Source organism: Emydura macquarii, unplaced genomic scaffold (genome assembly GCF_026122565.2).
Source record: "Emydura macquarii macquarii isolate MOO-44397 ecotype Brisbane River unplaced genomic scaffold, CSIRO-AGI_Emac_v2 contig_1390, whole genome shotgun sequence".
NCBI classification, from domain to species: Eukaryota; Metazoa; Chordata; order Testudines; family Chelidae; genus Emydura; species Emydura macquarii.
Window position 1 is genome coordinate 6099170 of NW_027131527.1, and position 13499 is coordinate 6112668.

The window sequence follows — 13499 nt, forward strand, 5'->3', positions numbered from 1 at the left end:
TTTTAGTAGAAAACCACATCATGAAGGGGATTTATTTCCAATTTAAGGGAAATGGTTAGAAACTAAATTGGATAAATCATTTTCAAAAAAACCAATAGTCTATTTTATTGTTTATGTAGCTGATGAAAATGTACTGGTGTACAATATGCTGTGTGACATAGTCAGATATGTAGAAAAGTAGGTGCTCACCAATGGCTCTACTTGAGTGATTTGAGAAAATGCAAGGGTGGTGACCTCCTACATTGAGAGTCTAGGACTGTGTAAATTTCACCAGCCTATGGATGAATTCCGGAGGTGGGTGGGAGGGACAGACAGGGTAAAAATACCCATATGCCTAACTTTCAGATGTGCTGAGCAACTGTAGCTGCCATTCACTTCAAGAGGAATTATAGACATGCTTCTCTCTGAAAATCAGGCTCATATTGCCTGTATATCTAGGCCAATCCTGGCCTCTACAGCAGCTAAAATTGAGACTGCTTTGGTTACTGATGATCTGGGATGGAACATCAGAGTTCTTTCAGCTTCAAGCTGTTTTGATGTGAACACTGACCTCTTCCTCATGTGTGGCACAGAGTGAGATTTGGGTAGCATCAGAATTTACAAGCCAGGACTACATTAAATCACTTTAATTTATTTATACTGATTTATAAAATATGTCTTATGCCTCTTTTTACTTCTCTGAATGCATGTAAAAAGCTGAATACAAACATAAAATGTATGACTCTTAACCAATGACATTTCCCTCTCCAATAGCTACCCACCCAAGCTATCCTTCAAGCAAATTATCGATGAAGGAGATGGGTATTACACGGTGTCCTGAAAGGTTTCAGATGTTGGCAGATCACTGGGCGACTCAAGTGCTAGAATTGATGACTTGCCATTAAGAATGTTTTGCTACCTAGATATTTAATAAATGTCAAGCCTTAAGGGTTCAAAAAGACATACTGTCATAGTGGCACCTGGGAAAACAGGTAGTGACCCAAGTAACCAGAATCCAAACTAGGTGGGGCTTTATAAATTAAAATCAACATTGTGAATCACAGTTGGAGGCAATTAGAACACCAGCGCAGTTCCTCAAGAAGTGGCATAAGAGGTAGGCAATCACTTTCTAAATCAGTTGTAACTTCTGAGCTGCCTTCAAGGCTACTGTAAAGTGCATTACAGTAATCCAGTTTAGAAGTCACAAAAATCGGGACTGCAATGATGAGGTCCAGAACTGAAAGGAAAGGTCGCAAATACCTGCAGAGTTCAAGATATAATAATGATGCTCTTGGGCATTGATAGCACTGAAGATTCCAGAAAGAGATGGGGGTCAAGAACAGCCCCTAAATTGTACATCATTAACTGAAGCGGAACCATCCCTGCCATAAACTCAAAATCTTTCTCCCTACATACCGGTAATGACCATCCTTCAGTTCACTTTTATGTCAGTCCAAATCTCGTCCCGGCAGTGATATAGGCACAGCACTGTCCAGATCTGATGGAAATGACAGGAGCTGCATGTCATACTGAAGACACTATAGCCTCAATTACCTCACTATATTCATTAATGATTCCTCATACTTGTAGCAAAACACAGACTTGAGGAACCCCGTATAAGAAATATCCAACAGCAGATATGCATTAGTGTTAGCATTATTGTTTATTACACAAGCATCTTGGAACCCCATTTAAGGATCAGGGTCATATTATATCCTGTACAAACAAGTAACAAAGAAAACAGTCCTGCCCCAGATAGCATATGTGCCAGGGCTAGTCTACAAGTGAAGTTATTCCAGAATAGCTATTTCACTTTAAATGCACACCATTCCTTATTCTGGAATAACTTTTACATCTAGACAAGCCCTCAGACAGGATGCAACAAAGACATAAATGCCCAGAAAAACATTGTGGGATCCTCAGATAGGAAAGAAAGGAACCACTCTAGAGCAGTATTCTCACCCTCTAGACCAGTGTTTCTCAATTAAATTTGGCCACGGAACCCTTTTGAACTCCATAAATAATTGCGGAACCCCCCAAACTCTTAGCAGTCTTCAAATGTCGAAATAAACAAAGGTCAGCATTTCTCACTTAAATTACACTTACACTGGATACCCTCCGCCAGAAAATCCGAGACATCTTCCCTTTTTCAGCGGCGCAGAGAACAGCTGCTCTCGGTGGCGTGGAGAACTGCTGCTCGCGGAACCCTAACAGTGTTCCCGCGGAACCCCAGGGTTCTGCGGAACACCAATTGAGAAACACTGCTCTAGACCAACCAGAGACTACAGTCAAGATAACAAAACTTCACACTCTTGCCAATCACCATGGTGATGATCATAGATGTTAGAGCTAGCAAAGTATTTTTAAGTCATCCATTCTATCTTCCTGCTGGCATTTAATGAATTGAATCCACTATACGCATTGTGGAAGGACAGACACATCAGTGGATGGCTTGTCTACATGGGAAATGCTTCTAGTTATACTAGTATAATTATACCAGTAAAGGCAAACTTCTGTAGTTATACCAGTATATCTCTCTGTGGACGCTTTTATTCTGGAGTAAGAATGGCTTTTTCCATCTTTCTTTAAACCACTTCAAAGCAACATAAATTAAACCACAGTTCATTTTATACTGTCAAAACTTTCCCATGTAGACAAGCCCTGAGTATATTATATAGCTTTTTTTCCTTGATCTAATTGGCAATCAGTTATGCCTTGAAGTTTGAGGACTGATAACCCCTATATTTTTTTATCCTAACTAGAGTAATCAGAGATAAGTTCTTATTCATATAAATACCTATTATTTTACTTAACCTTGATAAGCTATTCAGGTAAAGGAACAAGTTGAATTTAAAAATCCTGGGCCAGTTTCTTAGCTGAAGCTATGCTAATTTGCATCACATGATATGTTCCCATGTGTTGTAAACAAACTTTTCTGAACTTATATTACTACAAGTTAGATTATCAAATGTGTAAGGCATTGAAAAAATTAGTTTACTTCTCACTACTAATCCTTGTTATTTACTTTTTGCACTTCTCTCAGTGTCTACAATTAAAATCACTGAAGTCAATTTCAAGGTGTTTTGGTTTTTTGTTACACCTTCTGCAATGTTTGGGTTTTCAAAACTACAAATGTAATGTAGGCACTTTTTTATGGAGCTTAGGTGTTAAAAGTTGATTGGGAGCCAATTTTAAAGTGACATTATCACTTTAATTATGTTATTGCTTAATTTTTGTATTTTGGAGCAAATTAAGTAGGATCAGACACCTAACCTTTTCACTTTCATTATTTTATATCATCTTATTATATCCCTTCTTTTTCTTCTCCTTCCTGTGATATAGTCATAAAAGCCCTGATCCTACAAACATTTAAGTGTGTGCTTACCTTTACTACACAGAGTGTTTGAGAAGACTATGGCTCCAATCCCACAATCAGTCATCAGTTTGACATAGAGTCCCAACACCCTGTGCTTCTAATTGTATTCACTGACTTCTCTGGGGTTGTTCTCTTTCTGCTTGCACCCCTACCCCTATGCTGAGACATCTTCTCCCCAGGTGAGAATATAGATCTTTTCTTTCCTAATGATGGAGTGTCTTCACTTTTGCTGGGATCCTCCTGCCCCTCCTCCTGGGATGAAAATCGATCTGGCCCCCATGACTGGGTGGCTCCCTCCAGGATAGGGATATCAGTGCCCTCATGATGGGGTATTTCCCCACTGAGATGGGAATCCCCCCCACTCTCATTATGGCATCTCTTTGCCCTCCAAAGGGATCCCTCTATATCCATGATGGGGTGTCTCCCTTAAGATAAAGATCCCCATGATGAAATGCACCCACAGTTGGGGATCTATCTGCCCTATGAGGTGGTGTCTTCCCCTGGGTTGGGGATCATCTTACTCTCTATGACAGACTGTCAGCTGCCACGGGGGGATCCCTCTGCTTCATGCTGGGGTTATTCCTCTTCAGGATAAGGCTCGCCATGCTCTAACCATGGCGTGTCTCTCTCTAGGATGGTGATCTCCCACCCCGTGATGGTGTCTCCCACCTCCATTCCCATGGGGATCCCCCGCTCCGGGAAAGGGTGTGTCCCCAGGATAAGGATCTCTCTGGCCCCCATGATGGGGTGGGTTGGAGATCCCGTGCTCCCATTTTGGCGTGTTCCCATGATGATGGGGGGCTCTGTGAGATGGGAGATCTCCTGCCCCCCATGATGGGGTGACCCTGTGCTCCCAGGAGGGGGTGTCTTCCCCCGCGGTGGGGATCCTCGTGGCCCGTGCTGGGGGGTGCCCCTCACCGGGATCCCTCTGGCCCGGCCGAGGTGTCTCCTCGCCGCCAGGCTCGCCCCCACGCCGGGAGTCTCCCTCCGTCCCTCCCCCGGGATCCCCGGCCCCCTCCCCCGGGTCGGGGATATCCCCTGCCCTTCCCGGCGGGCCGCGGGCTGCCAATGGAGGCGGAGATGCTGTGCGGGCTGCGGGCGGGGTGGGGGCGCCGCAGAGCCGCGGCCGGCCCGGGGTCTGGCGCACTCGGCGGGGAGCCGGAGGCAGAGGCGGGCGCAGGCAGCGGCGCCGGGGCCGGGACTCTGGCAGGCAGCGGCTGGGATGAGGCGGGGGGGCGGCTGTGGGGGCAGATAGCGTCCCGCGGGGAAGCGGCCGAGTGGGGCTCGGAGCAGAGGCGGGGGCTGCCCGGCAGCGCCATGGCGGCGCAGTGCGACCCGCTGAGCGGCTACCTGCCGCAGCCGCTCTCCGACCCGGGCTCCAACAGCGAGCGGAGCGCCGACTCCCCGCTGCCCGGCTCCGAGGAGGACTCGGCCGGCCCGCGGCCCCTGCGCAGCCCCGAGTGGGGCGAGGAGCGATTCCGGGTGGACAGGAAGAAACTGGAGGCCATGCTGCAAGGTGAGCGGGGCGGGCCGGGGCTACGCGGGCGCGGGGACCCCGCGGGGGGAGCCCTGGCTCGGGGAAGGCGGTGGCCGCCAGGCGGGCTGGGGGAGCGCGGGGTTCAGCGCCCCGTCCCCGCCTCCGGGCCGCCCGCGCTGCCACCCACCTCCCGCTCCGGGGCTAGCGGGGCGGGGGCTCAGGCGAGGGGGCTGGAGAGGCTTGTGGCGCTGGGGGGAGCCGCCTTCCTGCAGTGAGTTTTAGCGGGCCCCCCCCCGGGGAGAGGCGGCTGCTCTCTGTCTCTCTCTCCCCAGCGGGTGCCCAGCCGCTGTCCCGTAGCCTCCCCCTCTCGGCGAAGGGCTGCAGCTGGGGATTCTGGCCGTGGGCTTTCCCCGTCCCTCCGCAGGAGCGCCCGAGAGCCGGGCCACTCGCAGTTCGAGCCCGGGGGGGGGGCGCCTAGCATGGCTGCGTCTGCTGGGACGGTCCCGTTCCTGCGCTTCTCCTCAAAGCGGCCCCTGAGAGACAATGTCAGGACACTTGAACTATCCTGGCTCTGACATGTACTCCCCACCCCCTCCCCAGTCCTGTTCCCTACCACTTCCAATCCCACATGTGGATGGGCTCTGCTTTCTGCAGATGTCAGGGCTTGCGAACCGAACTCCCCTTGGGCTGGGAAGGGTTTCTTTCAGAAAGCGGTGGAGCCTGAGCTCTGGTGTCTTCATCTGACCCTGGTGCAAAATGCATCTTGAATTACCTTCAGTTCGTAAAAATCTCCCTAACAGTTAATGCAGGTGTCAAATTCTGTCTCTAACAACATCTCTTCACAGCTCTGCGGTTTCACCAGCAACATCCTAACTATAAACGCTATTAGCATGACTGCTATTGAAATAAATCCTTGCTCTACGGTGAAAACTGTAAAAGAGGTTGTAAAAGGTTACAAGGCGATCTTGAACGTCCTGGGCTACTGGAAATACATTTAAAAAACCCCATAACGATCTTTCATCTCATCTAAAGCATTTAAGCTTTTTCAGGAATAGGACGGTATTTTGCTACTTTACAGCAAAGTGGGTGTTCATAAAATGAGAGATATCAGAATTTCAAGAAAACATCCCATTTTTGGAGTCTTTTGAATACCATAGTCCTTTAAATAATGACTATATTCTAATTTGATCTCCTAATAACACTGATAGCTTTTTAATATTTTTCTGTTTTAGCAGAAGTATTACACTATAGTGTTTTGTACTGATATATTATCAATAGCGTATTACTAAAATATTTACATCTAAATAGTTTAATGCTCTTAAGGCAAACAATGTAGAGGTTATTTTAGGTGGAAAAATCTTAATTTTGAAAACAGTAACTTATTAGATACACGAGTGGTAATGTTTTATAATGTTTGTGTTAGGTTTTGTTATACATTTGACTGTATTGTTTCTTGTGATGAAATATCTTATTCTACTTTGTTTTGACACTTAAGGAAACAGGTTTTGAAAAACTTTAACATGAATAGAAAATAGTGTTTTAAAAGTGGATGTAAGAACAGGTGGGGTATCCGTCACAGTTATGTAATTTACTTAGCTTTTTTTTATACCTCTTGCACTATTCCAGTGAGAATGGAGCTGATTTGTAAACTGTTACGTTTAAAATTTCAGTGAGGATAAAGGATATTTGAATGGAGTCACAGCTATTATGGAACTTTTAAAAAGTCCAATTTTACTTTCTTAAATGTTTAGAATGACACAAGATAGTTGATCTAGCTGGGCTTTTTTAAAGAGGAGGAACAGGAGTATATATATCATTACCATGCATTTAGTATGGCCTGTGCAAGCCACATAATTTTATGGCCACTTATAATTGTGTGATGTATAAATACTGCATACTTGACTGACTTTCATTCTTTTTGAAACTCTTAAGGCTGCATTATTTCAAAAATTGTAACAGGAGACTGATAGGTCTTCATCATTTATGTATTATTTCACAAATGAAAACATTTGCTTTTCTGTATGAGAGCAGTCATTCTAAATCTGTAAATATAATGCTTTTTATTACCTTCTGAATTACTTGAAAGTGCACTGTGTAACTTAAAGTAATGCTAGAAAATGTAATCTTTAACAACAGGAAAACAAAATGGAAGAAAAAAAATCTGGTCCCATTAACTCGTCTTCCCTGATTGAGAGTGTAACTTTATAATCAGTGTAATTGGAATTTTGTAGTTTAAAATAATTAAATATGAAAAACATATAGATTGAGGGCAAAATAAGGAAGAAATGAATTCCAATATATTTCTGGACATGTTTTGGAGAAAACATCTCATTTTAGCTAGAATTACACCAATAGGGAGTGAGCCAAGTCATAAAAATAAGAAGTGTGGAGTTTTTTGGTTTTTGTTGTTTTTGGGTTTTTTTGCTTTTTAAAGACTGTCAGCTAAAATTGTGTAGTTAATTTCCTGAAAAGGTTTTACTCATCATGACCATCACAGAACTTAAGCTTACATTTTTAAAGGCCAGCGATGGTGGTCGGAAGGAGGGGGGAAAGAGGATGCTGGATGAAGTAACTAGGTAAACTGGATTGTCTACCCAAAAACTGTGGTGTAACTTGGTGATTATAACGTTTGGAATTTGTTTCAAATGAGATTCTCTCTCCTGGGGGTAAGTTAATCTTTAATCAGTTAATATTTTGTTACTAGTGGAGAAATCTCATTATGTAATAAAGAGTGCAGAGAAGCATATAGTTTTTTTCATAAGTAACTGAACTAATTATAAACTTGTGCCCATCAAAGATGTCTTAAAAGTAAGTTTTCTAAATTGCACCTAGACGCTGGAAAGAAGAGATATTCGTGAACAAAGGTCACAGGTTAAAAGTGCTATAGGAAAATGGAAGGTTTTCTTCACTTCTCCACTAGTAAAATCAACTTCCATTACCTCATCCCACAGCCTGTCTTTTTCTACTGCCTGAGGTGGTAAGGCTGGGAGGGTAAAACAGAACTCATAAACAGAATCCAAGCTGGCTATGTAGCTGTGCCATCCTGTGGTTAATGCATGTGTAACTTAAGAGAAATTTTTTTGATATTATGTTATTTCAGCCTAGCATGCATGTGTCATAGATCGTTTAAATTGCATCTCCCACACAGTAGTGTATTGAACAATAGCATATTAAAACCAGAGCAACAAGATTTTTTTTAAATGTAAAAATTCAGACTTTCATCATATTGAATTCATTTCTAGTAAATTGGTATTGTTGCAGTGGAAAATAGACTTGTTAGGAAATGGAATAAACAGACAACCATAATAAATTACTCTTTTTCCATCAGAGATGGAAGGCTGGTAAAATTAAGTTTATTGGACAGAAAAGATGCTATGGAATAAAGTTACATCTTAAATTAATGGTTTGCACTCACAGCGCTTTCAACCAAGTATCTCAAAGTGCTTTACAAACATGAATAAAACCTCTTGACGCTGCTGCACACTGCTACTCCTTTTATAGATGGTTAAGTTAAACACAGACAGTGATTTTGCCAAAGTGCCACAGCAAGTCAGTGGTAGAGCTGTGAATAATACTCAGAAATCTATGTTCACATTATTATGATCCCGCTTCTAAACAATATTGAATTCGTTCTGGGCTTGCTTTCAGTAGAACACTGTTGAGGTAGAATGCGACCTTAGGCAGTTGAGGTTCCTTGAACTGGTCCCCATGGCCAGCTAATATAACGTTGAACTTGACTTGTCCCTGCCTGATTCCCCAAGACTGTGGTCAATCTTGATTAATTTTCTGGCTGTATACAGACTTTGTAAAAAATAATTGATAGGTATTATTGACTTTTGTTTGGGCATCGATGATAGCACCTCATTCAGAATTAATATGAAATGTCTATACAAATCTCTCAAATAACTTTTTTAGTAATTTTGCACAGCTTTTTTTTCATCCTCTCTCCCTCTTTCCAAACTCCCAGTGGGCACAGTTTTTCTTAGATTCCCCTCATCTGATTACTTATCCTCTGTCTGATTGGCAGAGTGTTTGTTGCCTGCAAGAATAAAGGCTTACGAATTGGTGATACCTTTCTTCCAGAGTAAATATTAGTTTTTTCTGACTGGGGTAAGGCAAATACTTTAGTAGTGATGTAGCTCTAATATTTCTAACAGTTCATCTTAATAAAGTTGCTTTTAAATTAGATTCTAATGATCATATTTCTTTTGCATTTTAAATTAATATTTTACTGAAAATAAAATGCCTGGGACTGCTTTGTTCAGAATTTACTCTGGTGGATACTTGCCTGATACACTTCATCGATAATTCAAACAAGGACTGGTTATTCTTTATTTGAGCACTTGCTTATTTGTTTTCTATTCTCAATTTATGTTTCATGCAAGACTTTCAGTAATTAGATAAGGAAAATACACTCTTTTCAGTAATTATGCAAACAGGTATGAAAGTTTTCTTCTCATTTACCCACATTCCTATAAATAGAGTCTGGTTCTGCTTCTGGGATAATGGTGAATTCTCTGTTAACACATTTCCCCTTTACTGTTTTGATTTAATTTATTTAGCCTATAGTAGTTTAAGTTTGGCTATCTGGAATATTGAAAGTCCTAGAGAAGGAAGTCTGGGACTACAAATATCCTAGTAAAGCTGGGTTGATGCTCATCCCTTATGTTATAATATGCTCATGGTTTACAGCTGAAGATTATTCATTGAAGACTTGAGTTAGTAGTTCTTCTGCTAAGTAGCTGCTTTATTGCACAATCAAACTCAGATAGTGGGTCCCTGATTTTATAGATCCTTATAGTCTTTGTAGAGCTGGCAAATTATATAGTATCTAGAAATGTGTATTGTAAAAGTTGGATTTAAATTGTGGGACAAAATTGATGATTAAACTTACTTTTTAGTTTTTTTCATTTTGAAATGAACTGTTTTAACATAAGGGGCGCAGATGCTTCAGTGATTGGCAAAGATAGAAATTTATCACGTAAATCAATGAGAATCTTAAGAAAAATGTATAGTAATGATAGCTACCTGCATTTTATTTTTCTAAAATATGCTGTATAAAGGAACGTTTTTGCTATCATTTGATGTAAAGAATGGTGTACTGTGTTGGTAATTTCAATCACAGGCAGTTAGAATTTGATTGATTTAATATTCTCACATTTGAAATGTCACATATACAAGTGGAGCTGGCAGGGGTGCAGAGCCAGAAGGCTTAATCATCCTTGTAAATAGTCTTTGCTAGTGAGAACCTGACTCATTAAGAAGAATAAATTCTAAATACCATCTCTCTTTCTAGAGGCTTAAAAAGTTCTTCTGCTAAAACCTCTGATTTACATAGTATTTTTACTTATCAGTAATCTGGATAAAGACAGTATAGTGTGGTATAGCATTTTTAAAAGCATTGATTTTTGGTGTTAATATACATGTAGCAGAAAAGGTTTTAGTTATTTTTCAAGTTTTCTAATCCCAAATGTGCTGACTAGACTTTTCTATAAAAAATAAATATACAAAATTATTTTTGGTGACTTGTAGTTTTAAAATGTTCTTGCGTTCCATTGTTAACAATTGTAATAATATCACTTTCTCAAATTTCTGTGTTTTTTAAGTAGTACAACAGACTATTATGGTTTGGCATGAACTGCTGAGTTAAGTATTGCTGGCTTGCACATTCCTTTTGGTTATATTATAATCTTTACCTCCATTGGAAAATATGCTCTGTTTTGAGTACTCATTTCAGGCTGTTTGGCTTTGTGCCTTTCTGCTGGTTAGCAATGAAACATACTTGTTTCTTATTTTCCGATCTTTGTGTAGTAGAATTAATTGTCAAGTGCTTCTTAGCAATAGTGATACATCCACTTTTAATGCTTGACAGGAGCAAATAGTAATGGGTAAGCTCTGTAGCGCTAAATACCATACCTGAAATATTTTAATTTATTAAAAAAAATAGTTTCTAGTTCTTCATATGTGAGAGTCTCATAATGAATGTGCTGTCTAAAGTCTGAGATGTAAATTTACAAGTTTCATAGAACAGAATGAACATGAATGCAGTAATTATTTTGATCCCTACTGTACAGTTTTTTTAGAGGGATAATGAACTTCTACGAGTAGTGTAACATTTCAGTCCAGGGCCTGCAAGGGCCCTGATCCAAAGTCCATTGAAATCCACATCAGTCTTTACACTGACTTCAGTGGGTTTTGGATCAGGCCGTTAAATACTTGGCTAGTTTCTTGAAGGCTGAAATATATAAAAGTAGCCTTTCTTCCATGTCAGGTCTGATATTAATGCCCTGGCATTAATTTTTCCAGTTTAGATCAACATGATGGTGTTACATGGTGGTAGTAAAATGGCCAGATATAGTGCTGCTTTGATTTGGGTAACTGATGTATGTAAAGCAGGTCTGATTTACCAATAATCTTGTTTTCATCCGGAATGAATGTCAGATTGGAATTTTTTCCCCAATAATGTGTTCTAAAAACATTCTGTTTGAATTTTATGTTGAGGCTTCTTTGGGATTGCAGGAGGTATTTCTTTATAAAGGCCGAAGTAATCAACAGCAGTTGATTTTATTTTTCTTTTATTTTAAATGTAACAAATGCTTATTCACTTGGCAACGGAGCATGGAACTTCAGCCTTAGGCACCTCTGTTCAACTTAAAAAAAATCACTGGAGTCTATAAAAAATGACTGTTATCACAGATCTGGTGTAATAACATCTGCTTGCTGATGTGATTTTAATAGATCCTTGAATGTACAGGGAACTGGCCATGATGGTAGCAGGAGTGCTGTGACTGTCACCTTTTTCATCCTTACTGTGAAGGAGCTGAGTATTCAGTTTGCATTGTGATGCCAGATTGACCAATAATGCTTATTTGGGGTTGTCAACTTTAAAAAAATCCTGGTGTGTGGGTGGGTGGAGAAAGAGTCAGCCTGGTGAGTGGGTTGTAGGTGAGTGTATATATGTGCCTCTCCTAGTCAGAGGGGAGGCTGGAAGTAGATGAGTGTGATTGGATGTTGCTTATCTTAGAGAATGCAAATCAGGAGTGGGATTCAGAGCATCAGAGAACCAGATATGCATTTTGGTGGCCCAAAAGCAGCACTGAACTCTAATGGCCATGGCGCCCATAGTCTCTCTGTGGCTCTGCCATGATGGTAGCAGCAGAGAACAGCTTCTCCCTAAAGAAGATTTGTGAAAATAGACTATGTATGTATAATGTATATTAACTAGTTTTCTATAAGTAGTTTTGTTTCTCAAGTGCTACATACGATATAAAATACGTGAATATGTTTGTTAAATGTTTTAGAAATTGGTATGTGTATACACATTGGATTTTTTTGGTTCTTGGAACTCCAGCAGGCACCATTGCTCCCGAGAATCTTGAAATGGGGGCCTATGTAGTGGTTCCCCATGCCACTTCCAGTGTGGGAAATGGAGTAGATGAGCTTTTTACACCAATTTTTGGTCCCTTTGTCCCCTTGGTTGTCAGGAATTACCTGACAATGAACGAGCTAGTGCAGATCTTGGAAAATATCACACTAATGCCTCTTAAGTATGCACTTGGAGTTCAGGTGTATAACTGGTGCAGCTAAAGGAGTGACACTTCATAGAGGAACTGGTGCAATACTTAAAAGAAAAATATCATGGGAGTCTATGGAGGTTCTAAGTTACAGACTAAAACAGTTAAAAACAGACTAGGTCATAACATTGATCTTGCTTAAGTTTTTTAATGTAAAAGGTGGCACAATTACAATCATAAACTTAGGGTTTGCAAACTTTAACATAGAAAAATGTTTTATTTAAAATTTTAAAAAGTTCTCTATATTAAACATAACTTTGCAATGTACATGCAACTTGGCATTCTCTAGTCTTGTACATTTTATTTTTGCAGCTTGGTGTGTGAGATTTCAGTGAGAAAAATGCCACAAATGTGTAGAGGCTGTGCAGTGTGTCTGTGTTTAGCATTGATTTGGGATTACTACCCTTAGAAAATACAAAGTTTGATTTTAACCATGTTCCATGGCTAAAGTTAGATAAAAAAAAATACTTGGTGAGCTTGTAGGCAGCAAGAATAGTGCAGTTAAAAATTTCACTCCATAGCCTGAACAAATACTACAGGGTTGTCATATTACAGTATAATATGAGAGTCAGTGCCTATCCCCAGAGCAGTTTGAAACATCTGATAGGATCCTGCTGACAACTTGGTTTGTTTCTACTACCTTAAAAATGCTGGTAAAATTTAAACAGTTCACTTCTTGCATTTTGTAAACATCAGTGTTGGTGTTTATCATATCATTTCAAAGAGCAGTTTGTTAGCTTTGAAATTTGTACCAACCTTGCAGTGGAATTTGGGAATATAGGAATATTGAGTAGAAGAAATGCAGTCTAGTAAGGATATGTTAGAGGACTGGGAGTAAGCCCTGTCTGGCTCTGCCACTGACTTGCTATGATGTGATCTTGAGCAAGTCCCTTCATCTCCCACCCTTTGTCTGCCTTGCATGTTCAGAATGTAAGCTCTGCCGGGTAAGGTTTCTCTCTTACCATGTCTGTGACTAGCATGAGGCTCTGATCTCTTGGTGCTACCGTAATACAAATAAAAAAGTTTAATGTTTGAGTCCTGAAAAATTACTGAATTTGGTTAAAGATCTTTCTTTTGAAAAATACCCATTCAG

At 40.7% G+C, this 13499-nt stretch overlaps 1 protein-coding gene and 1 long non-coding RNA gene across 2 annotated transcripts in view; both read left to right on the forward strand.

Moving 5' to 3' along the window:
• Window positions 1-922, forward strand: part of LOC137156205 (uncharacterized) — a 34349-nt gene extending 33427 nt beyond the window's left edge. The window contains exon 3 of the long non-coding RNA XR_010920696.1: window positions 754-922. This is a non-coding gene — a long non-coding RNA (uncharacterized lncRNA). The remainder of the gene's footprint in view (window positions 1-753) is intronic.
• A 3672-nt stretch (window positions 923-4594) lies between these two features.
• The window catches only part of BICC1 (BicC family RNA binding protein 1), a 191516-nt gene continuing 182611 nt past the window's right edge, over window positions 4595-13499 (forward strand). Inside the window, exon 1 of the mRNA XM_067552536.1 lies at window positions 4595-4871. Within this exon, the coding sequence (XP_067408637.1) occupies window positions 4673-4871 (199 nt within the window). The 5' untranslated portion in view covers window positions 4595-4672. The remainder of the gene's footprint in view (window positions 4872-13499) is intronic.